General features: G+C 59.1%; 2 protein-coding genes across 2 annotated transcripts; one reads left to right on the plus strand and one right to left on the minus strand.

Annotated features, from left to right (window-relative positions):
- Window positions 1-246: 246 nt before the first annotated feature.
- Window positions 247-6,839, minus strand: PDYN (prodynorphin). The gene is made up of 3 exons (XM_061441634.1): window positions 4,132-6,839; window positions 1,379-1,526; window positions 247-1,153 (listed from the first exon to the last, which is right to left on the minus strand). Exons 2-3 carry the CDS (start codon window positions 1,505-1,507, stop codon window positions 605-607), a joined length of 678 nt encoding a protein of 225 aa, XP_061297618.1. The 5' UTR covers window positions 1,508-1,526; window positions 4,132-6,839; the 3' UTR covers window positions 247-604.
- A 1,516-nt stretch (window positions 6,840-8,355) lies between these two features.
- STK35 (serine/threonine kinase 35) lies at window positions 8,356-22,416 on the plus strand. The gene is made up of 3 exons (XM_061441853.1): window positions 8,356-9,220; window positions 14,277-15,024; window positions 19,580-22,416. Exons 1-2 carry the CDS (start codon window positions 8,635-8,637, stop codon window positions 14,987-14,989), a joined length of 1,299 nt encoding a protein of 432 aa, XP_061297837.1. The 5' UTR covers window positions 8,356-8,634; the 3' UTR covers window positions 14,990-15,024; window positions 19,580-22,416.
- Window positions 22,417-24,330: the final 1,914 nt, after the last annotated feature.

The following is a 24,330-nucleotide window of genomic DNA, read 5'->3' on the forward strand; positions in this document are numbered from 1 at the left end:
CATCCCCATCAGCATCCATGGCACAGGCAGGGTACCACTTCATGCTGCCTGATGGTCTCGGCTGGCACCCATGGCACCCCCATCAACCCACCAGGCCCCAGCTTCGGGGTGCATGGTCCCTTCATGCCAAGGGTGTGAAATGGCCCATGGAGGACGCTCAGCACAGCTTTGGCTTTGTTGGCATCTGCCTTTTATTGGCTTGGGGGGGGGGGGAAGAAGGGGCACAGGTCCAATGCTCCTTTCCCGGTGCTCAGAGGCCATTGCCCTCTACATCAGCCGTGATGGTTCCCAGACCCTGCTGTGCTCTGCAGCTGTGGGAGGGTGGAGGATATGGGTCCCCCACCTTAATTTGCCCCCAGGAGCCCTGGGGCTGGACCCGCAGCCGCACCAGCAGCAGCCAGAGGGGTGGCACTGTCCCCTTGGTACCTGGGGTCCCTAAGGGATGGGCAGGTGAACCAGGGAGGGATCACTGGGGATGGAGACCTGTGGTCCCCTGGGTGGATGAGGCAGGGATGACACCGGCCACACCGGACTGGGAAAGGGATGGGGCCGGGGGGTGACGGCACAGTCCAGGCTGGCAGCGTGGGGACCCTGATGCCGGGCTCTATAGGTCCAAGACCTCCCCTGAGTAGGCGCTGGGGTCCTCGTCCGCCCGCGTGTTCACCTTGAACTGCCGCCGCAGGAAGCCCCCGTAGCGCTTCTGATTGTCCCACTTGAGCTTGGGCCGGATGCGGCGCATGAAGCCGCCGTAGCGCTTGTGCAGCTCCTGCCCCTCGGCCCCGGCGCCCGTGGGCTCCTCCTCGCCCCCAGCCCCTGCCAACCCCGGGTAGTCCTCGGGGGCCTCCCGCTCCCCGGGCTTGCGGCCGAAGCCCCCGAACTTCTTGCTGAGGCCGCCCTTGCTGTGGGCGTTCTCGCGCAGCAGGGACAGCAGCTTCCCCTTGGACATCTTCTTCATGAAGCCCCCGTAGCGCTTGGCTGGCGCCAGCGGCTGCTCGCCAGGACCCAGCTCCTGCTCCGGCTCTGCCTCCTCCTCCTCCACCGGCTCCGTCCCCTCAGCCAGAGCCACCAGCGGGGCCAGGAGTGCCAGCGCCTTCCTGCACGTGTCCCACTCGGGGCCCGGGGGTGAGGAGCCCTGGCATTCCCACAGGCACATCTGTAAGACAGCAGCCCCAGGACCCCCACTGGCATCACCTTGGTGCTCCGGGTGATCCCTGTTCTCCATCCCACCCTGCTTCTGCGGTTCCCACAACCCAAGCACGGGAGTTCCTGTCCCTTGTGATCCCAAGCGTAGCGAGGAGCTGCAGCTCGGCCGAACCCATCACCCTGGGGTACCCGCACCACCACCCCGTGCAGCAGCACCCGTGATGCTGTGACTCACCAGGGGCCAGATGCTGGTCTCGGTGCCGTGGGTCTGTGCTGCACAGAGGGAGCACTGGGTCACGCAGTCGGCCGATGCCGCCGCAGCCAGGGAGAGGCAGAGCACCAGCACCAGCGCCCTCCGCACCATTGCACCCCGCAGCCGCTGCCTGGGGAGGGAGAGACAGAGCCCATCAGCCTCCCTGTGCTGGCATCATCACTGCCCCACCGGCACCCTTAGTGCAGGGCACCTTCCATCTGCACCTGCAGGGCTGCTCCTGGGGACTGGCACCAGGACACCGTGCCCGTGTAACTCCGGGTGCTGCTCCTGGGTCCAGGCAGGGAGAGAAGGGGACAGGAGTGACTGCAGGGATGCTGCGGGATGTGATCGCTCACCCTGGCTGCAGCCTGATCTTTGGCACAAGCCCGGAGCCTCTCAGGGCCCCAGGTCTACTGAGGTCTGCAGAGACCATCATCCCATCCCACCCCATCTGATCCCCATCCCATCGCTCTCTCCTTCCACACCATTAGAAAGAAAAGCCCCTTTTTGTCTTCACTGTTGAGTTTCTCTGCAATATTGTGATCACCACATTAACACAGAGGAGATTAACCACGGGCTCTCCCCTTGGCCTTGGGGAAGAAAAGCAAAACAAATGCAGCCACCGGCAGAAAGGGGACAGGGTGATGCCATCAGCAGATATGAAGCCACCCCATACCTGCACCGCCCTGGTTCCTCTCACTCCCACTACTACTGCTTCTGCTGCAGCAGAAGGAAAGGGGAAAAGCTGGATTCCAGGCTCAAGCCTACCTGCAAGCCAGGACCACCACCTCCCAGCCTGACTGGAGCCAAGCCAGAGCCTCTCACCTTCATGGATGAGACCAGGGAGGGCTGAACTCATGGTGCAATGGCTGGGAAAGGGGCTGTGCTGCTCCAGAACCCCTCAGCAAGGCTGGAGGGGACAGTGCCAGCCCTGGCTGCGGTGCCACAGGACCACGGTGCCACCGGGACCATGACAGCCCTGGGTGCAAGAACCAACCCCAAAAGGATGCGATGGCAGCAAGCCCCTGCCCACCTCCTTGCCTGCTTTCATCTAGGGTGGAAAGACATGACCCAGAGGGATCTGTTACACATTAATGACGCATATCAGAGACTATTGTATTCTCCAGCACTATCTGCTAATGCTCTGTAATTGGTCCTGATGAAGAAGTGTTAATGCCACGGTATTAATTCAGGCTAGATTAAAACTTCATTTGAATTAATCCACACCGCCGTGTGTCGCGCTCTCTGCATTCCCCGGCTGCACCGCGCAGCCCGGAGCGTGGCACCTCTGCCAGTCCTGGCACCGGGATGGGCACCGGGATGGGCACGGAGGGACCTCAGCCAGCCCTGGCCACCAAGACACAGCAACGGGACCTTGGTACCGCACTGAGACAGCACTGATGAGCGAGGACCTGCTCAGGTAAGTGCCGGCTGCAGCACAGAGGGGAATGAAGCTCCTGAGAACCACCCGCTGCTTCCAGCAGCTCCACTGGGAATCTTTTCCCTTCTTCTTTTCCTACCTGTTTCCCTTCCCTTGCCTGTGCCGTGTGCCGGTGTCACCGGAGCAGCCTGCAGGGATCACACCATCAGTGTTCACCCCACGCTGCAGGTGCGACCGGCACCGCACAGCTCAGTGCCTGGCATTTCAGACATGGTGTGTCCCATCCCTGCCACCCGGCTCCATACGGAGCACTCCATGGCACTCAGGGGAGCTGCAGCGTGGCCAAGGACCCTCCATGCCCATGCACCCCAGAACACCCCACTCCAAATGTGCTTTGTCCATCTCCCTGCTCCTGCAGCCAAGGGGTGTGTGTGTGGGAGGGTGACTGGGAAAACTGGGACAGGAAAAGGGAGAAAAGCAAAGGGCTTTGAATAAAAGCGAAAAGCAGCAGCACACAAAGGGGGGAAGAAGAAAAGCGGAGTTAGAGCTGGATCCTGCATTACCTGGAGGAGCACGGAGGCTCCGGAGCCATCCCTGTTGCAGGAACACCTCGGTAGCAATGCCAGTGGTGGGTCCTGGCACATCCTACCTGTGTCAGGCGCCTGCCGGGATCCCCTGCTCCCCATCCTGCTTCCACTCGAGTGCTCGGTGCCCAGGTTTGCTTGTGTGTAGAAAAGCCCCAAGCTGCATCCATGCACCCCGGGGCCAGTTACAGACCCAAGGAGGGACGGGGAACCCTGGTGTGTGCCAGGAAGCACAAGGAGCGACCCTGCATCCTGATTAACCTGTGATTATTGCTAGCGGGATGTGAACAGCTCTCCCCGATCTCTCCTCCCACACAGGTCTAACCTGGGCAGGTTGGGACCTTGCACGTATTGCTGGTGGAGACGAAGAATCCCTTTCCAGCAGTTCCTTTCCTCACCTTTCAAAACGATCTGGAAGCACCTTCGGGACAAGGCTCTTCCTAAAAGACAACGACTTTTGGGACAGCATCACAGCAAACCCCAAGCTGCTGCTTGAGACAGAAACCTCCCTCCGTCCTCTCCCCCGGCTCCCTTTGTCCCTCTTAGCCCTGTGTGACCCGAGGCCAGACGTGGCATCAGCATGGAAGCAAACCCCAGCTCTGGACAGCAGCTCGTGGGCTCTGAGCCCGCTCGAGGGACGAGGAGCACATGGCCGCAAGCCCCTCCGTGACCCGCTCCTGGCACCACGGCTCAGGTCTGCTTGTCGAGTCCCCCTTATTGAGTGGCACCACGCGATGGGAGCGGGGCGGTGACCCCGGCTGCAGCCCTACCTGCGCTGTGCCCTCGACGAGCCGGGTCGGGACCGGTGGATGCGCTCCCTCCGCGGGCGTCAGGCTGAGCCGCGCATCGGCGGTGCCGGCAGGGCCGCGGTGCCGCCGGACTCGCCACCCGCCGCCTCTCACCCCGCTTTTATGGCCACGGAGTCTCCTCCTGCGGCGGGGCCCGGCTGCGCTCGGCGCCGTGGAGCCAATCGGGGCGAGGGAGGCTGTGAATAATCAGCCCCGCAGCATCCTCAGCACCTCCCGAGCAAGTTCTCCCGCTGTGCCAGGGGCTCCCCAAAGCCCCCCCCCGGCTGCCCCGAGCACTGGGGTGCACGTCCCATCACTGCACTGCCACCGACAGCACCCCTCCGGGACCCGCGTCGGGGCCAGCCTCGTCCGTCAGGGCTGAAACTTAGGCACCAGACACAGGAGGTGGCAGCTCGGGGTCCATCTGCCCCCCTGGCTGTGTGCTGGAGGGGTTTTGCTGCTGGGGGTGTGAATTCCCCCTGAGCGTCACATTCAAATCCTGCCCAAGGGGGATGAAGTCCTGATTCCCCCCTGCGCCCCGCGCTCCAGGCTGGGGAGATGCTGGGGAGAGGACTGAGCCCATCTGAAGCGACCAGGACAGGCAAAGGAGGGTCTGAACACACTGGGAAAGGCTGGTCCCCCTCCAAACCCACCCAGCCTGGCTGCTGTCAGGCAGCAAAGCCCTTGCACAGACACCCCCCCACCATGTCCACACCGTCGGGGCTTGGACTCACGAGACTGCCCCTCTGTTCCTCCTCTTGAGGACAAGCCCACAGAGCTGAGTCAGAGGGGCCAGGAGACCAGAGTGGGAGGATGGAGACCCCCCGAGCCCCCCCAGCATCCCTGCTCACCCCCAATTCCTGTCCAAACACCTCCAAGCCTGATTTGGGGGTGAAGGAGGGCAGCACCAGGCAATACCAGACCCTCAGCCCATGCACCACTGTCCCCCTGCACCATGTCACTATAGAGGTGTGGGGCTGGGGGGTCCAGGGCACAGACCCCACGGGTCCGGGCCAGCCGGTCCTGTTCCTGCTCTGCCAGCAGCGCAGCCCCGTCCTCTCGCCTTGAAGACGGAGCTATTTTTATCGGAGCTCAAGAGGAATGTTTCCCAGCAACCTGCCTTTCTCCCTGGCTCCAGCAGCAGCTGCCGGACCCGGTGGCCCCTGCTCATCCTCCCAGTGCTGGTGGAGAGGCACAGGGGCCACCGGCATGGGCAGGAGTCTCCACTGGGCACCCAGCAACCATGGCTGGATGGGCAAAGCAGCCTGTGCCAGCTGCCTGTGGTCCCCTATCCCCATGGCTGGTGCCACCTCCGCTAGCACCCATGTTTGGGTGCCAAGCTCTGCTTCCCAGAAAGCACATGGGACCCCACAGCTTTTGCTTGGAGGTGGATTTTAGCTTGCCCAGGCTGGGGCTGCACCAGCTCTGAAGGACCAAGGGAGCAGGGGCAAGGCAAGGGCAGAGCATCCTGCATCTCCCCAGCACTGATGGAGGAGATAGCCCCTGTGGGACCTATCTGGGGGCAGAGGGCATCCATGGCCCCCCTCATTGCGGTGAGCTGGGCTGCGTAGGCACAGAACAATGCAGAGAACAAAAGCTGCAAATTACCCTCAGTCAGGGGCTTCCGGCATCCCCCTGGCAGGTTTAACCCTTGCTGCTGGGATTAGTGGTCCCAGGGGCAACACAGCCACTGCGGGGGGGCAGCATTTCTTACACCAAACCCAACCTTTCTATCAAATAGCCCTCCCAGATCCATGAATCCATCCCTAAAGCCCGGCCTCCTGGGGTCAACCTCCAATTCTGCAGGCAAACGGCTCCATGCAGGAGCAACCAGCCCCATGCAGCATTGCCCCAAAGGCTGGTGCCTGCCCGAGGACCACGGAGCCCAAAAGTAAAGCGGCTTCCAGCACCCCCTAAACCAAACAGCCCCTGATGCAGCCACCTCCTGTGCAGGGTAATTGCACAGGAGGGAGATGTGCTTCTGATGATGGAGCAAACCCCACAGGCATGGGAGAGAACTTGTTTGTGATAAGGTTTCTTCCTGATCACAATATTCCTCATCAAGGCTGATTCCCTTTGCTCCAGGGGGAGGTTGAACGACTCCTGTCCCTGGAGCAGAGCCGGTTTATTTTCTATGTGTGCCAGAGTTGGGCTGGGCTGGGCGAGGGGGTCCTCACTGGGGCTGGTTGGGGTCCAGGCCGCCGTGGGGGGGGGGATAACGGGGTCCTTTGGGAATGGAGCTTGGAGCGAGCCCACCCACCAGCAAGTTTAATTAATACTCATCTGTCGCTTCCTAATGGGAAAGTGTCTGTGAGTCACACTGACATTTCCCTGGGACAATGGGAATTAAGCACCTGGGTAAGAGAAACATGAGCACTAATAGGAAAGTTAAGTTTTCATAAGTACATGAGTGAGGAGCGGGCTCGGCGAGGAGGGGGACGAGAGCAAGTGGGAGGTAATGGCACCAACGTCACAGAGCGCTGCCACTCTGCCCGACACCCCCAGCACACACAGGGCCCTTCCAGGGTGCCCCCTCCCCATCGTGGGATGGGGAAAACCATCCCTGCGGGCAGGATGCTGCTGGGGGGAGCGTTTGAAGGCGGCCGCTCCGCTGTGGCTCCTATTGAGCTTTATCCTATTGAGTGGGACAGGGATTTTCCAGAAGCTCCTAAATGCTCGTTCTCCCTCCAGGCCCTCAATCAAGGCCAGGACGCCAGGGCAGGGCAGGGAAGCAGCAGTTTTGCAGGCAGATGCAGGCAAGGGATGCCTGGGGCTGCTGCAGAGTAAGATGCATTTTGTGGGCTGCAAGAGACCCCGGTAGCTCCATGGGGAGAACTGTGGGGGTGAGCTGAGCCTGGAGGACGCTCCCAAACTCCCTTCGGAGTCATTCACTTTGATTGATCACAGCACCCCCCGATGAACCTGATCTGGAGGCAGATGCCGGGCGGGCAGGGGGTGATCACTGCTGCAGTGTGGAACCAGGACCCGGTCACTGCTGCAGTGTGGAACCAGGACCCGGTCCAGCCCCTCCCAGCATCACACCGCTGTGGCTCGAGGTCACTGCGCAGCCCAGGCGGGCACATGGTGACCCCCCTGCATGGGCAAAGAGGCACAAGTGGCCACTCGATGCGGCACAAAGAGGGGAGCCCACAGAACAGAGCGAGTCACGGCGCTGCCATCACCCCCCACCGGGAGCGCTGGGCTGCGGAACGGCCCCCGCATCCCCCGGCCTTGAGGTGAAGCGGCTCCATTTAAAAGCAAATTGAGTTCAAAGCACTTGCGGGAGCTGCAGCCTGAGCCGCAGAGGGTCAGCTCTGACGTGGGGCCATCACCTGCCCTGTACAGCAGTGCTGGTGGCTCGCGGGGTCTCCATCCTCCCTGGGGGACGGACCACTGCGATGCAGCCCGGAGCTGCTGCGTGATGGCAGCGGCACAAGCCTCGGGAGTGAGTCAAAATCCAGGCTCCTCCGTAAACCGGCTCCGCAGATGCTCTCCTTGACCATCCCTGCCTGCTGCTAACGTCACCCGTGCCGGGGGCTGGGAAAGGCGGGGAGAAGCGGCTGGAAAATGACTTCTCATGGGGTTTGATGCCCCTTTTCCCCCCCCGAATCCATCCCGCCCCAGCAGCACGAAGCCCAGCAGCCCGGTGGCAGGATTAGACCCATCCACAGTGCCTGGGGTGGATGGATGCTCGTGAAGTCCGCAGCCGGGGGATGAAGAGCAGTTTGGGGACAGTGTGCAGGACACGGACCCCTGTGCGGGGACAAGGCCACCCCACACCTCCTGCCCGAGGGAGCAACACGGCCAAACCGGCCCCACAGCAGCCGGGACTTGAGTCCCGGGGGTCACACGGTGCTCCCATGGGGCTCCCACCCGCGCTGCAGCCGCCGTGTCCCGGTTCTGGCCATCGGTGCGATCCCCATCCCACGGGCACCCGGGGATCAGCTGGAACCCCCGCGGGGAGCCCCGGGACCGGGGGGGGGTCTCAAACCGACCCCAAGCCCCGCTCCGATCTCCCGGTCACGGCCATCACCTCCCATTCCCGGTGCACCGGGGGGGCGGGTCACCCCCTCCGTTACATAAGGGTTACGTCAGGGCGCCCCGCCCCTCCCGGTCACACGGCCCCCGGCCCGGAGCCCTCCGCCGCGGCCCAGGTGAGCACCGTGGGCTGGGCCCGCGCCGCCTGTGCCGGGCCCGGCGGGGCAGGGCCGGGGTGGGGACACCGGGCCCGGGGCGGTGGCACCGGGCGCCCGCCCCGATGCCCGGCCTGTTTACACCGGGGCGGCGCGTACCACAACGGCGGGGGGGCAAGGCGGGTGGCAGCCGCGCTGAGCCCCCGCCGCGCTGAGCCGCCTTGGCAGCGCGGCGCCCCCGTTACCGAGCACGGGGTTGGGGGTACCGGGTTCCCACCACCGAGGCCCGTCCCGCTGCCGGCTGGGTTCCGCTTCCTGGCTCCGTGCCCGCTCTCCCCCCCTCGCCGCCGCGATGGTTCGTCCCGCGCCGCCGCGATTGGCCGAGCGCTTAAAGGGGCAGGCAGCGCGCGCTTTTCCGCCCTCGCCGGCGCGGCGCATCCCGGTGCGCGGGGCGGGGGGGGCGGCGGCGGCGGGCGCGCGGCCCCCCCTCGGCGGCGCCATGGAGGCGGCGGATGGCGGCCGCCGCGGGACACAAAAGGCGGCGAGGCGGCGGCGGCGGAGAGCGCCTCAGCGGGGCCCTATGGCGGCGGCGGCGGCGGCAGCGCCGGGGCCCGGCCCGGTTGGCGGCGGCGGCGGCGGAGCTCCGCGGTACAGCCTGCTGGCTGAGATCGGCCGCGGGGCCTACGGCGTGGTGTACGAGGCGGTGTCGGGCCGCAGCGGCGCCCGGTTGGCGGTGAAACGGATCCGTTGCGACGCTCCCGAGAACGTGGAGCTGGCGCTGGCCGAGTTCTGGGCCCTGACGAGCCTCCGGCGGCAGCACCCCAACGTGGTGCGCTTCGAGGAGTGCGTCCTGCAGCGGCACGGCCTGGGGCAGCGCATGAGCCACGGCAACAAGCGCAGCCAGCTCTACCTGCGCCTCGTGGAGACCTCCCTCAAAGGTACCCGACCCCCCCCCCCCCGTTACCCGCACCGGGCTCTGTGCTCGCATGGGGTGACCGGTGGGACACCCCCAGCCTCGCTCCTCAACACCAGCCCCGTCCTTGGGGGCCCCCAGCACCCTCCCTTCCACCTTAACTCACTGTTTCTCCTGTGGAACACCCCATGGCTCCTCTGTCCTGCTCCTTGCCAGCCCTGCTGTCCCTCTGCCCCAGCCACGCTCCCGTCACCTGCCCCTGTGCTGCCCCAGCACCCCCTTTTTTGCTGCCACCCACCCCAAGGACCCCTGTGGGACCCCCACACAGCATCCCCTGTGCTGGGCCCTGCTCTGTGCTGCGCCCTTGGGCTCTGCCTGTGCGTCCTGTCCCCTTTCTCCCCTTCCTTTCCATGCTGCGCCCAGGGACACCTCTCTTGACGCCCTCACCCTGTTCTTTAGCAGCCCTGTGGGCTCTCTCCTTTTGCCCTGCATCTCTGCAGCACCCCATCCCTGACCCCCTCCTCCTGAGGGACCCTGTTGTCACTTCCAGGCTTGGACCCAGCCCTGGGGAGCATCCGCGCGTGCTCACCTCAGCCCTTCCTTGCATCCCTGCCAGCACTTACCCCCCTCTCCTGCACACCCGTTCTCTTGAGGCTTTGCGCCACAGCCATGCAGCCCCTGACCTGCGCCACAGCACACACACGCATCCCTTGGGGACCTTCACTGGTCTCTGTCCTGGTCACATCCCTCCTGTCTCTGCCTGACCCACAGTCCTGTCTGCTCTGAGGTCCCCCGGCCTGCAGCCGTTCGGTGCCCTGGTTGCTCCCTCGAGCTCTTACACCTTTGGGACCATTCTTTGTGTTCTCCTGGTTCCCCCTGTGCTGGCTCCGTGGGTTCAGCCCGGGAAGCACCAGTGCTCATAGCCTGGGCTGACACCCCCATCTTCCCCTGGGGTCCCTCAGTAGCATCACGGGGCTCTCAGGGGTCACCTTCTTCTCTCACAGCCGATAACTGTGATGGTGACATCTCTGAAATGCTCCCTCCCATCCTCTGCTCCCTCGGCTGCTTGTTAGACCCAGCTCTTGCCCATGTGGTAAAGACGTGGAAAAGTACAGCACCCCTGTCTGCTCAATGCCTCTGTGCCCCCCAGCTTCCAGAGCCAGCTCACCCCACAGCCTCCATCCCCAGACTTGTGTGCCAGGACTCCCATATGCTCCTTGAGGAGCTCGATCTCCCCATACTCCCTGGTACAGGCAGTCTCCAGACCCTGCACCAGGCACAGACTTCACACAGGGCTGCCAAGACCCCCATCCTCTGAGCAGCCCTCAGGGTCTCAGACTGCCCCTGCCTCTCCTGTCCCCTCTGCACTCCTGGGAGAGCATGTCTGGACCTGCCTGGCTCTCCACCGTGCGGACCTCATCCTGCTCTCCCCCCGCATTCCACACACACCACCCACGGGAGGCTCCCCAAGGGCACTGTCCTGATTTCTGCATAGCCTGGGTGCTTCCTTGGTGTGCTCTCACAGGCACAGCTCCCTAGAGGGGAGCCAGCTCTTCCCTTTGGCTGTGTCCAGCTGTAGCAAGTCATGCTCTGCCTGCAGATACAAGGTTTCTGGCTCCCTTTGTCCTCTTCACACCCCATGAAGGGGCTTGGGGAAAGCTCCTGGGTACCTATAGGTCCCCCATCTCTAGGCAGGGAGAGAACCCCCTGACTTCCCTTGCCATTTGCTGCCCCGGTTCTGCTGCAGCCCTCTGAAGAGAGGAGCGGAGCTGAGCTCTCCATCCCCAAGGCTGGAGAGCAGCAGTTGCACTCCCCAAACCAGGATGTGTCCTCCCCTCCGGGTGCCCTGTGGGCTGCGTTGGGCTCGGGCAGAGGTTGTGCTCGCTGCCTTCCTTTGGGTCTGATAGAGCGCTGATAAGGCTTTTCAGAGCAAAAGCTGGGGCCAGAGGAGCCTGCAGGTCTGCTGTGTCCCTCCCCATGTGCAGCAGCAGGGCTTTGCTGGGCTGTGCCGCCGTGCTGCTCGGCACGACCGCAGCGGGGCTATTTACGGGCCAGCACAGATGCTGTGCCAACGTGCCGGGGCTCAGGGCACGGCAGGGATTAATCAGCCTTGCTGCATCAGGAGCACCGCTGCCGGGGTACCGGGCACTGTTGGGGCTCAGCTACAGCAGAGCCCAACCCCTCATTGTTTTAATGAGATGGGGAATGAAGAATTTAAGGGCCGAGTGTAGAGAGGAAGCTGGAAGCCTGGAATGAGCCTGAGGAGAGGCACATCCCTGAGCAGCGTGCTTGGTGCCATGATCCACGTGTACCTTCAGGGCTGTGCATGGCCATGTGGCTGCCCCATCGCTGGCAGTGCTCAAGGCCAGGCTGGACACAGGGGGCTTGGAGCAAGCTGCTCCAGTGGAAGGGGTCCCTGCCCATGGAAGGGGGTCGCAACTGGATGAGCTTTAAGGTCCTTTCCAGCACAAACCAGGCTGGGATGTTTCTCTGTGCTCCTCTTGTTCCTAACTCATAGCACCCAGGCTTTGTGCTGCCAGCTCCCACCTCTCTGGTGCAGCCTCTTTGCACAGAGGGAGTCCACGGTTACCTGTGGGGAGTGGGATGCTGGGTCTGCTGTCATTACACTCTTTTCTACCGTGATACTAAGCAAATTAGAAGCTGTTAACGAGCTCCCAGGGTAGGGGGTGGGAGGCCTGCTGTGAGGATGGAGAGCTTGGTGAGTGCTGTTCTGTTTGGGCAGGGGATGCTCTCTTTGTGATGGAGAACAGCTCTGGCCTGTCTGCCTCTCTTCAGCTCTTGGCTGCTTGACATCAGTTTGCAAACATCTCATCTTTAGGAAGCGCCTTGCCAGCTCTTTATGTTTCAAGCTGTTTGTTTTGAAGGTAGGAAGATGATTTAACAACTCAAACGCTTTCTGATTATAGAAAGAAAATGAGGAAATATTACTGTTGGCTGCAGCCCCTGTGAGCAGCGCTCCACCCAGAATGAAGTGCACGGGGCTTGCAGCTTCTGCTGGGTCAGCAGCATCCTCCCTCTGCTTGCTGAGGCTCAGGGGGCCAAGTTTCACATCAGAACCTTTGTTAGGCTAAGAGCAAACCTTGAGCCGTGTGAATGCTCTCACCCTCCCACTTAATGGAGGTGGCTGGCTATGTGTGATGGGCCATGGGGCTTGCTGTGCCCATCATGGTGTGGTCCCTGGCTGAGAAGGCCCAAACCCTTCTGCTCTCCATGTTGGGGGTCTGTGGATGTGGAGAGGAGCAGGAAAGCAAAGCTCTGTGCCCTGCTGGATGTCACTGGGGTTTAGCAAAGCCGAGTGGTGTGAGCTGGGGCTGTCCTGGCTCTGGGGGCTGAGCAGCCTCTGCTTCAGTTTCCATGCTGTCATACTGGCCTTGCCAAAGGGGGTGGCTCACACCAGAGAAGCTGCTTTTCCTGGGCAGTGTTTTGGCCTCCAGAGCCAATCTGTCCTGGGCTGCTCCTGCTTGGCCCTTGGGTTCGTGTGCTGAGACCCCTCCAGCACTTTAGGGGGCTCATTTAGCGCGCTCAGTGCTTTGTGCTTCCAGCCTGTTCATGCTCCCTCCCAACATCCAGACCTAGAAGATTGCTGAGGGTGGGAGGTTCAGCCAAATCTTGCTGTTGTTCAGACTTCCATTTCCATAGCAGTAGCCATGGATACAGACTGTTTGTGCAAATAACCAATATTCCCACCCACAGCAATCGCTGACCATCCCAGGGCTCGGTGTTCAGCAGAGCCCTTGGCTTTACCTGCTCCTGGAAGTTCCTGCTTTTCCCAGATGCTCTCTAGGGCTTTGCTAAAACAAAACCCAACGTTGTCAAACGGGTGGAGTTACTGAAGTGCTTTCAAAACACTCGAGTTCCTCTGCGTGACCTTCACTGTGGCAGAGGCGAGTGGTGGCCTCCAGCTTCCCTCCCTTACGGTGTCTGAGGGAGGAACAAACCCTGGTTCCTAGAGCCCTGGTTGTGTGGGCAGGCTCTGCCTGTCCTCTCAGTGCTCTGGGCAGGTAAACGGGGGTCTGGAAGCGGGGTTTGCATCCTGGCATCAGCTGATGGGGCTGGGTCTGCCACTGGTATTCCCTAGGGCAGCCTCGTGAGCACAATGCCAGGTTGTCCTGGGGAATACCAGTGGCAGACCCAGCCCCATTAGCTGATGTGATGCTGTTGCATTTCTCTCTGCCTCTAGTTATGTGCCAGAGTGTTTTGCCTTGGCAGGGGGCTTGTGGAGTAGGATGCATTGGACCCGAGATGCTCTGAGCTTAAATCTCAATGGGATGTCTAATGAAGGAAGAAGCTGCTTGGGGGGTAACATTGAGCACAGCAAGTTACATCCATAAGTGTGGCTGAGTGCACCCAGCAAACCTTGTTTACTGCTTGGGCCTCCAGTTTCCTCTCTTGAAAGACTGGTTGGCACTATTAAGAGCTGTATGAAGTGTTTCTGAGCACAAACACAACGCTTAAACACACAAGTTTAGTCTGAGAAGTGCCAGCTTTGACACTGGGGTGTCTGTTCTTAGCCAGGCTGGACTGGCACGACGTTAAGCCATGTATTTACTCACAGTGACACTAGGAAGGTATAAGCCGGTTTTGCCTCCTGCAGCAGAGCTCAGGTGGGAGAGGTTTTGTTCACATAGAACTGATTTTTTTTCCTATGGACTTGCTGCTGTTTTGTGCCTTTGGTCTCTGCTGCTTTGGCTCTCAGAGCCCAGGGAGAATTGCCCTATGGCAGCACAGGAGAATAACCCTCTGGTTCAAGTTCCCTGCAAGCATCTGAGAAGATCCGTGCTTGATCTCACTCGCATGTGTGTGCATTGCGTGGAGCAGGTCCCTGATGCAGTGGGCTCAGGTAAAGGTCATGCTGGTGCATGGCACTCCATGGAAACCTAGAGCCTTTGAAGCCACAGCAGTGCCACTGTCACTGCTGGTACCTGCAAGGGCAGTAGATCCCAGTCATGTTCCTAGCGCCCTTACTGTCCACATAAACCAGATCAGTTCCTTGCCCATGCTGTTAGCGTGGACACTGTGCAGTGCCTGATAAACTCATGCTTGCTCTTGTCCTTTTTCAGGTGAGAGGATCCTGGGCTATGCAGAGGAACCTTGCTACCTGTGGTTCGTCATGGAGTTCTGTGAAGGAGGAGACCTCAACCAGTACGTGCTCTCCCGAAGACCTGACCCGGCCACGAACAAGAGCTTCATGCTGCAGCTGACCAGTGCCATTGCCTTCCTGCACAAGAACCACATTGTCCACCGGGACCTGAAGCCAGACAACATCCTGATAACAGAGAAGTCTGGAACCCCTGTCCTCAAAGTGGCCGACTTCGGGCTGAGCAAGGTCTGCGCTGGCCTCACTGCTCGGGGCAAGGAGGGGGGGCACGGGAACAGGAATGTGAATGTCAACAAGTACTGGCTGTCCTCGGCTTGTGGCTCTGATTTCTACATGGCCCCCGAGGTCTGGGAGGGACACTACACTGCCAAGGCTGACATCTTCGCTCTGGGCATCATCATCTGGGCCATGATTGAGAGGATCACTTTCATTGACGCGGAGACCAAGAAGGAGCTGCTGGGGACCTACATCAAGCAGGGGACTGAGATTGTGCCTGTTGGGGAAGCGCTGCTAGAAAACCCAAAGATGGAGCTGCACATCCCTCAGAAACGCAGGACTTCCATGTCTGAGGGGATCAAGCAGCTCTTGAAAGACATGTTGGCTGCTAACCCGCAGGATCGACCTGATGCCTTTGAGCTTGAAACCAGGATGGACCAGGTTACATGTGCTGCTTAAATTCAGGGCAGGGCACTGCTGTGCTTTGCAGCTGGGTAAGTGATCCTCAGTTTTTGTGTTCTGTCCCCTGTACCAGCCCGACAATGTACTTTGTAGTGACACAAAGGAGGCTTTTATGTTCCCGGAGCTATTTCTATAGTGACTCATCAGAGCACTGCTGCTGAGGTTTTTTTCCACCTATTCTACTGCAAAAATAAAGTCGAGGTGGGAAACAGAATTAACAGCTATGTGTCCCACTGCTGCCCAAAGGACCAGCAGAGCAGGCAGGGCCGGCCAGGCATCCTGCTCCTCCGAGGTCCCGCTGGTGCATGGCAGAGGGATCTGCACGCACCTTTGGGTACTTCCATCTCTCCCAGGGGCAGGGAAGGAGCTGCCAGTTCTGCCTCCTCTGCTATGTGGAGTGTAGCATCTAATTTCTAGGCCTGTGTCTGCTTACAAATCAGCTGTGCTCAGCCTGAGCTCAGCTCGGTTCAAGCAGAGTCCCCTCCCTTCTCGCCCCAGCTTGGTTTCTAAGTAGTCCCAAACTCAGGGGTCCTGGTTCTGAGGCCTGGGTGCTCATACATGGTCTGGAAGGGACCCCAGGGACATGGGGTAGTTGGCCCTGCCATTAAGCAGTGATGCTGAAGGGCGGGGAGGTGTTGCCTGCATGGCAAAGCAGTGTGTAAACAGGAGCTGTTACTAGGGATTGTCCTGGCCCAACACTTCAATTGAAGTGACAAAAGACTGATTACAGGGGGTGAGGTCTTCCCAGCCTGGTTCTTTCTCAAGCTGCTGCAGAGCTGCCTGAGCATTGCTGGTCACAGGAGACCTCTGAAAGCCTGCCTGTGTCGTGTGCTGGTGCTGCAGCTCCGGCTCCCAGCCCTGCCCTCACCCCAAAACCACCCAGAACCTGCTGGACCAGAGCAGACCACAGGTACAGGAGAGCACAGAGGGACGAGCAGGCTGGCCCATGCCCAAGAGTGAGCCTCCAGCAGCAGGAATGTGGGGGCATTTGGGCAGGTGTTGCTAAAAAAGCCTCATTGCTGCCCACCTGAGAGCTCCTGAGCTTATGTAAAGCAATGTCCTGCCCATCCCCTGCGTGTGTGTGTGTGTTCCCAGATAAGCTTTGTGCTGTGTGCAGAGCAATAGGGATACAGAAATGGAAAGGCCCAGGGGTGGGTCTAGTGCTGTCACTGCTGCTTTGTCCAAACTGGCCCACAGACCATCCCTGTTATAAAATATTTCATTATAAAATGGAATATTTAAGGCCCTGAAGATCTCCAGCACCAGGAATTGATGCGACTGCTGCTGCCTGGGGCTGGTCCCAGTGCAAGTGTGGGCTGGGGAGATTAGGGTGGGGAGTGAATCCGCGGATGTAATGGGTGTGAAGAAGTCCTGGGGCAGGAGCAGGGCTCCCTTCCTTGTGCCCCAGGGCCAGGCGTGGGTCTCCTCTGCCTGCTGGCAGCAGCTCTGCTGCGTGGCTGAGGGGCTGGTCGGGCTTTGCTGTGCCCATGTGCAGTGGCTCTGTGCTGACTCGATGCTGCTCAGTTATGCAAGCAGCCCCTGCCCTGCGGGGAAGCTTCATCCTGCAGAATAGTACAGGCAGGGATGACAAACACCGAGGGACAGTCCTACCCTGGGGCTGTTTGCTTAAAACCCAGCTGCCTTCTGCAGCACCCCCCCTCTATCTGCAGCCAGAGCCAGCCCTGAGTCTGCACTGAGCACACAGTCCATGACGCAGCTGCAGCAGGGATGGATGCACTTGCATAACAGTGTGCCCAGATAGGAGCCCAGCACCAGCCATCTGCTCTGCACACCCAGAACGTTCCTCTGCCTTCTTTCTGGGGTGGCAGAATGTTCGGTGTGCTTCCTATAGGGTTTTCCTAATGCATTGTGTAGTTGTGCATCCAAATCAGCTGACCTCTGGCTGTTATTAAAGGCAGATCTTAAATTGGAAACCTGCTTGAGTGGCTTAAAATGGGATTTAGAGCAGGGCCTGGATTCTGCTCCCAGGTACTTTAAGTTGGCCAAGAAACTCATGTAACCTAACTTGATTGTGGCACTGGCACGTAGCTTATGATGCTGCTGGGTCATGCAGTGGGTCATGTTCTTAGGACAGCTTCAGGCCCTGCTCAGCCTCGGTTTATGCCATAACCTGGAAAGCTGTACCCCTCCCTGAGCCAGGCAATAGGAGTTCTGTTTGTTCTTTGGTGTGTCACTGACCTCTTCTGATTTTGCTTCGTGTCCCAGCAGCTTTGCCTTTAGCTCTGCTATGGATGCTGCACGCAAGCCCGTCAGCAGGCTCTGTGCTCTGGTACCCTTCCAAAAACACAGGTGTGGGGTGTCAGTTCTCAGCCAGGGAAGTGTTTCTGGCTTGGTTTCTGCTAGAGATGAACCTGTTATCTCCTCTTATCTCCTTGTTCCCCTTCCCAGCTCTGGTCCAGTAGAGGTGAGCAGCATTTCCCTGGGCAAAATGAAGTTGTTCTCTTCGTTTGCACACTGTGCTGAAGGCTGTTCCCAAAGGCGTGCCAAAGGACAAAAGCCTGTCTAATACAATAAGGCAGTGGCTGTATTGGGCTGATAACGGTCTCCTGGTGGCTGTGGGATGGCCCAGCTCTGTGACTGCCCCCCACTCTAAGGAGTATTTCACCCCCTTCTCGTCCTTTGGAGAAGGCTGGGGCTGTTTTCCTCTCTCCTTTCCTGTGTAATGTGAGCATCTTTGTGTGTCTTTTTGGTAGCTGCCCTCTTGAGTTCCCCTGGCTAGATTAGGCCCTCCCATGGGTGCTGCTTCAGTGGGACCCTCTGATGCTGTGGGGCTGTGCAGGGTGTATTGAACAAGCCTGAGTTGTGAAAGTGCTGGGTTACCTCTCCCTCCCCTGTGCTGAGTCCTCTGCTACCACGCAGACCTCCCTGCCACCTCCCATCCCTGCCATGCCCCACGCATTGGTGTCATCCTCATCTGCATTGGTGCTGGGTGAGAACCCCACAGGCTGCTGCTGCTTCATATCCTGCTGCTGCTGAATGAACATTCGAGCTGATTAAGAACTCTAAATGGCATCAGCGGAGGGATCGAAAGCTCTTGAGCCAGCCCCTGAAGCAACGTGCGTCAGTGGGGTGAGCTGTCCTGCCTCAGAGCTGCCAGTGCTGCCCCTCAGAGTGCTCCCAGGAAGCGCAAGTGGAAGCATGGCCCTGTTTGCCAATGGAGCTGTACCACTGGAGAAATCTTTCCTTGGACAAGGTTCTTCCTGACCTGACCCGCTGTCCTGGTGCCTCTCAGATCTTCTCAGAGAGGCTTCTTCCTGCCTGCAGCCTGCAAAGGCAGCATCTCCTGGTTAACCTCTGCTGAGCAGCACCGTGCCTGTGGCCCTGGCTCCTGCTGTGAGCAGAGAGGCAGCCTCTCCCTTCAGAAATGAGGTCCTCAGGCCTGGATTCCTTCAGTGACATTCCCGAGGGCAAAGGGATTTGAGCAGTTTGCTGGGCAGTGGCAGTTCTTCAGCACGTCCGCTCTGTTTGGTGTCTCTGCAGAGCCCCTTGCCTGCTCCTGGTGGCAAAGGACCTGCTCCTGGTGGCAAAGGACCTGTTCCTGCAAAAGGGGGGGCTAAATTCAGCCCCCATCTTCCTGTTTTCCGTGTAACTGAGCTTAGGTCTGGGGGAAAATGGAACTCCTGTTAGCTCAGGAGCTCCCTCCATCAGGTGGGTCCCAAACCACCCCTTGATGCTCCCTGGCCTCAGCTCTGCTGGTCCATCCTCTGATGGCTGTGACACCCTGAACGATGCATTTCCAGCACAGGAGTGACATTTGGGCACGTGTTCCTCTTCTGGGTCCAGCTCTGCTGCTGGCTGGAATGTCACAGGGAATTTGGTGGGATGCAGGCGATGCGGGTGGAAAATGCTGCTGGGTTATGTGCAGGGTTGGGGTGTTTCTGCATCCCTGATTTGGAGGACAGGAGCCTGCAGTGCCAGGGCTGTGGGTGCTACATGGCCAGGGGGGATGCTGTGTGCTGGGGCTTTGACCACAGCAAAGACCTGCCTGTTCTTCCCTAAAATCCCCGGCACTCAGCATCCTCTTGGGCTGGTACAGCCCATCCTGCTCCTCTTTCCATTGCACAGAAGTGGATTTTCACCTCCTCTTGCAGAGCCACTTGAGCAGCCGAGCTGCTGCTGCTGCACAGGGTGAGCAGTGCAGGGTGTCCCTGTTGGCACAGCTTGTTCCACCTCCCCGTGAAGGACCTGGTGCTGGCATCACGTGGAACCTCAAGGCTGTCACATTCGTCCTTGTTCCAGCGGGGCTGTCACTGCTGTGAATCCCATGGGATGAGGCTGCCTCCAGCACCAATCTGGTTACCTTTGCACCTTCCACCCGGCGCAGTTGGTGTGGGCAGTGCTGTTTAGGGGCTGGGTAGTGAGAAGCTGTGCGCTCACTTTGAGTCCTCCCAGACCCTCAGGATGCTTTGATTAAGGCTTGGGAGTGAAAGGAGAGGTGCAGGGAGCGCATGGGATGAGCAATGCTGATGCAGTCTGACTTGGTGGCAGGGGGAGGGCTTGCAGGGCACTGGCACAAACCCACTGACATACCTGACCCCTCTTTCTCCTCTCTTGCTTTCCTTGCAGGTTTATTTACCAGGGACCCATGATCTCCATTATTTACGTGCAAGGAGGGAAGCTGAAGCTAAGGGACGATGAGGATGATGATGATGATGATACAGAAGATCTCTGGTGTGCAGGATCTCTGGCAATGTGAAATCTTTGGGTGTTACTTTCTGTTGGGATGGGGTGTTCTGGGGGTGCAGGAGGGGGCTGCAGGGGCCTATGGAAGAGCAGCAGCCATGCTCATGAGGCTTAAACACAATCCAGGGAGCAGAGCTGCCCTTGCCCAGCCCTCCCCTGTCCCCTGTGTTGCCATTTGACTCTGTGGATGTTTTGAGACAAGATCTGGTTCCATAAGGAGGTGGGAATCAGCCTCCAGGCACCAGCTCTGGGTCTGGCTGGGCACAGCTTTGGGTTTGAAGCTGTTGCTTCTGCGGAGGGGAAATGGGAGCAGGGCGATTGCCAGGTCTGTACCAGCAGTGCAGTGCTTCAGAAACAGAGTCCCTGCAATCAGGTGTTACAAACAGCTAAATCATTTCATAGCCAGGCAGCTGCCAACCGGGGGGATGCTGCCCTGGCTGGGAGCAGTTGACATTAGGATAGAGTAGCATAACCAGGCTGGGAAGGCATTTGGTTGTGATGGGCAGACGTTTGTTCTCCCCAAGCTGGATTTCACTCTTCGTGCTTGGTACCTCACAGAGGGTGATGGGGAGCCCATAAGCATGTTTTCAGTGGACAGAAACAAAGCAGTCCACTGCCCTGATCCATTGAATGCCAACCTTCAGCTGTTAGGAACCTGGGAGACGAGGAGGTTTGGCCTAAATGGCTCAGGGCTGGATTCTAGCCTCCCATAAAACACTCTTCCCTGCTAACTGACCATCTCCAGGAAGCAAATGCTGCTGTTTAGGTTTGGTTACGTACAGTACAGCTCAGGTAAGGAGATTGCAACCTCAGGCTGAGCAGTTAATACTCGATTTCCTTGCCTATATTTAGAGCAACACTAATATCCTGGGGCTGACCCGGTGTTGATGGTCTTTAGACTTTGCTCACTGTAAATGCAATGTAAAGCAGCACCTCTTCACCACCCCGTGGGTTCTGAACCAACTAAAACCATTTCTCATCGGGCTAAAACACCAGGTTGGTCTGACCTGGGTGCTCAGCCAGGGCCTTGGGCAGCACAGGGTCCCTGTGAGCCCTCACCCCTGGCTGTGGGAACTGCTCCTTGCCTCTGTGCAGGCTGCAGCTTTCCTGTGCCATCACTGGATCACTGAACTGACAGCACCTCCTTGTATCTCCTCAGTGTTACCTTGCTGACCTCATGGGGATGAATGGGAATGGAGGAAATTCAGGCGGGCTGAAGCAGGGAAAGGAGGGATGGGTTTCTCTTTCTGTCTTCCATCTATTCCAGGACACAGAGCTAAGGCTGTCACTGCAGGAAGGCCAGGTCCCTCTTAGGAGGGTGGTCTGGAGCTTCCTGGCACCATCTGTCTGTGACTTGTGAAGGTTTGGAGAGCACAAACTCAGCACCAAGCCCCTGTTCCCACATTGCTCTTCTGGAGATGCTGCTGTGGTCTGTGGCCAGCCGCAGCCAGCCCATGTCTGTACCCATGACCAGGCTGGTCACTGGGGTGTGAGCAGTGTGGGGTTGGGCACAAGGTGCTGAGCTGCACTCTCAGGGGCTTTGCCTGCTCTCATTTCTCTCTAATGAGCAGCAGATCCCTGCAGTGGCCATGCCAAGCTCCAGAGCCCTGCATCCCCCAGGAGCGCTGGACCCACAAGCACAGTGTTAACGCCCTGAGCACTGGACCATCCTTCTTCCACCTGACAGAGCCTTTGCTCCTGACTGTTACAACTGTTAGAACTTAACCTTGGCTTGAACGGGTGCAGCAAGAGGGCTTCTTTACCCTCCCAGCCCTGCTCATGTGGCTTTCCCTGCTGGAAGAGCCCCTCGCCAGGCATTACATCCCACTTGGAGGGAGCTTCCTAGCAGGAGGTTTCCATGCGTGCAAGCCAAGCCTGAACCATGGGATGTGGAAGCTGGTGAGTGAGCTGCTCACCGGGACCGCTGCCTCCAGCCAGGTGCCTGTACCCTGCAGGCAGCTCCCATTTGGAAGCGGGCAGGCAGCATCCAGGCAGGCCTTGGGAGGGTCAACCCTCTTGCTCCAGCCCTTTTTCCAGGCCACCTTCAAACCACACGTCTCCACCTCAGCTTTTGCATTGCAGGTGTGTGTTTCAAGCAGCTTGATGTTAGTGAGCTAGACCGTAGTGCCTTACTTAGGATTTAGCAAACACTTCCAAGGATGAGTCCCAGGGCTGCTAGCCTTTCCAGCGTGGATGTTCCCCTCGTTAGTTTGTCCTATGAAGAGCATTTTCTCCCCGATGATTTTGCTGCTGTTTGTGCTCGACTGCCCACACTGTACAGGAACCTGCCTTGTTTACAGCCCCCAGCATCTCTCCTCCCAGTTACATTGACCCAGACCAGCATTCCCTCTAGAACAAAGTGGGAACAGCTCAAGCCTGCGTGTGCTGTGGGCTGGAGGATGTTCAGGCTTCTCTTTCCAGGCGGGTCTATCCGGGCATCCTCTGCCCAGCTCCTCCAGGCTGAACTTCTCCCTCTGCTGTCGGTGTTTGACATGAGGATGCGCTGCTGGGCAAACTCAAGCTGAAGACAGCAGCACTGAACCTGAAGCTCATTGCTCAGCCCAGGGCCAGGCTGCTTCCATCTCTTGCTGGCCCCGTTGAGCCTGAGCATCCAGGGCAGTGCTGGGGACCCCTCTCGTGAGCCCCAGCCGGTGCCTGCGCCGAGGGAGTGATTGTGTGAAACTGTTTACTTCTGACTATGCTGTTTACAAGAGGGATGGGATGGGGTGGGGGGGAGGGGGGGGACACACCAAGCCAAGCCTCAGGAGGATTGGGAAACGTGTTATCTGCACCAGCCTGCAGCCAGGCCCATGCCATTGGCATCACGCAGGCGTCACGGGGATCTTCCAGCCAGCTTTGGTCCATGGGGAGGAGAGAGCAGAGGTGGCTCTGGCCTAGAGGGGTTAGGTTAGCTCCCCCTTGTCCCCTTGCTGCCGTGTCTGAGGTTCAGCAGTGCTAGCGACAGATAAGAGTTACCCCTGTGGTCTTCCTTTACTCCTCAGGACCCAGCTCCTTCACATATCAGAGGCTCCCAGAGCCTTTCTGGAGCAATAAGACTGAAATCAAGCATTACCATCATTGTGGAACTCCTCCGTTGTGTGCATTGTCTGTCTCCTCCATATGCAGTACCGAGTCTGGGTTTAAGCCTGCCAAGAGCCATGGGGCAGCTGCTTCAGGGCACAGACTGGGATATGTTTCCCTGCACTTTCTGCAGGTCATGAGAGCAGGGAAACGTTCCTGCTTCCCTTCATCCCCCCAGGCCCAAGCATCATGCTGCAGCTGCCTGGGGCGAGGGGGTTCTGGGTCCCCTTCGGTGCTGCTGCTGCAGGATGGGTGTGCTGATGGGATGGGATGGGATGCAGTGTGTTACCAGTTGTCCTCCCAGCCTCCTACCCCATCAGCCGTGCTCTGCAGAGTGGCAGCAGCTGGGAAGTGGAGCCCCTGCTCCTGTGCTGCTGTAGCAACTGCTCCATCACTAAGGGATTTGTTGCTGGTGGTGGGGAGAGCAGCGCCTGCAGCTCCTCTGCTTAGCAGGTACCCGCACATTCCAGCATGGGGTCCTTCACGTCCCAACCCATTCCACCCCTCGGAGCAGGGCACTGGGCACTGCTGGAAGGGAAGCCCAGGAGCTGCTGTGTTCCAGCTGTGACAAGCCCCGTTTCCCTGCAGCCTGCCCCAGTGCTTTTAACACCGAGGGTGACGCCCGGGCTGCTGTAAAGGTGCATGGGGAGCGCTTGGTGTCCCCATTCTGCTTGTCCCCTCCTGCAGCTGCCTTCAGCTTGTTCCTCCAGGAAACAGCTTGGCAGTTGAGCTGCTTCCCTATGGAGGGAGCTGCTGGAAGCCCAGAGCGAGCCCTGGCTCTCCCTGCAGCCTCCGGGCCAAGCAAGTGGGAGCCAAGGTTTAAACCCAGACTCCAACCTAAAGATAATGATCTTAGCAAAGGAATCTGTATTTCTCTTTCTTTTTGTTTTGCACAGAAGCTGGTGATTTAGGACCTACGTGTGAACAACTTTATAGACATATTTTTTGTACTTGGTTTACTCGCATTGGTATGAGACGTTCTATTTAAGTTCTTTGAACACTGTGGATACCCTGATGTGTATGAGTGGCAGAGGCTTTGTAAGTTAAAGAGACGTTTGTGTGAATAAAAGCTATTTGATGGGGTTGAAAAGCCACACACAACTTGAACACCGGATCGGTGTGTTTGTTCCTCAACCAGCACCAGGTTAGGAAGGAAGGGGAGTCCCTGAGCAGTGACGGACACGCTCCAGGGCTCTAAACTGGCACCAGCTCCATGCTGGAGAGCTAAGCCTGCATCCGGCTAAGCCCATCCTGGGCTATCCAGCCTGACCCCGGGGGTTTAGGGCACTAAACCAAGGCACAATGGCTGGTGCCAACCAGAACGTGTCTCCCTGGCGTGCGGCTCCACTGCCGTTCATCCTCACCGGGATTAGGATTAGCCCTGTTCTCACTGCGGATACCAAGTAGGCCACAGTGATTAGAGGCACAGGCAAGCTCAGCCCCTGCCTGCATGCTGCCCATGGGAACACCTTCCTGTCCTGCCCCTTCCCATCCCCGGCAGCCCTGTGCATTGGGAGCCAAGGGATGCGCAGCCTCTTGCTCCCCCGCTCCGG

This window comes from Pezoporus flaviventris, unplaced genomic scaffold (assembly GCF_033815535.1).
Source record: "Pezoporus flaviventris isolate CSIRO_AGI_PZ_B2104156 unplaced genomic scaffold, CSIRO_AGI_Pfla_v1 ptg000213l, whole genome shotgun sequence".
Lineage (NCBI taxonomy): Eukaryota > Metazoa > Chordata > Aves > Psittaciformes > Psittacidae > Pezoporus > Pezoporus flaviventris.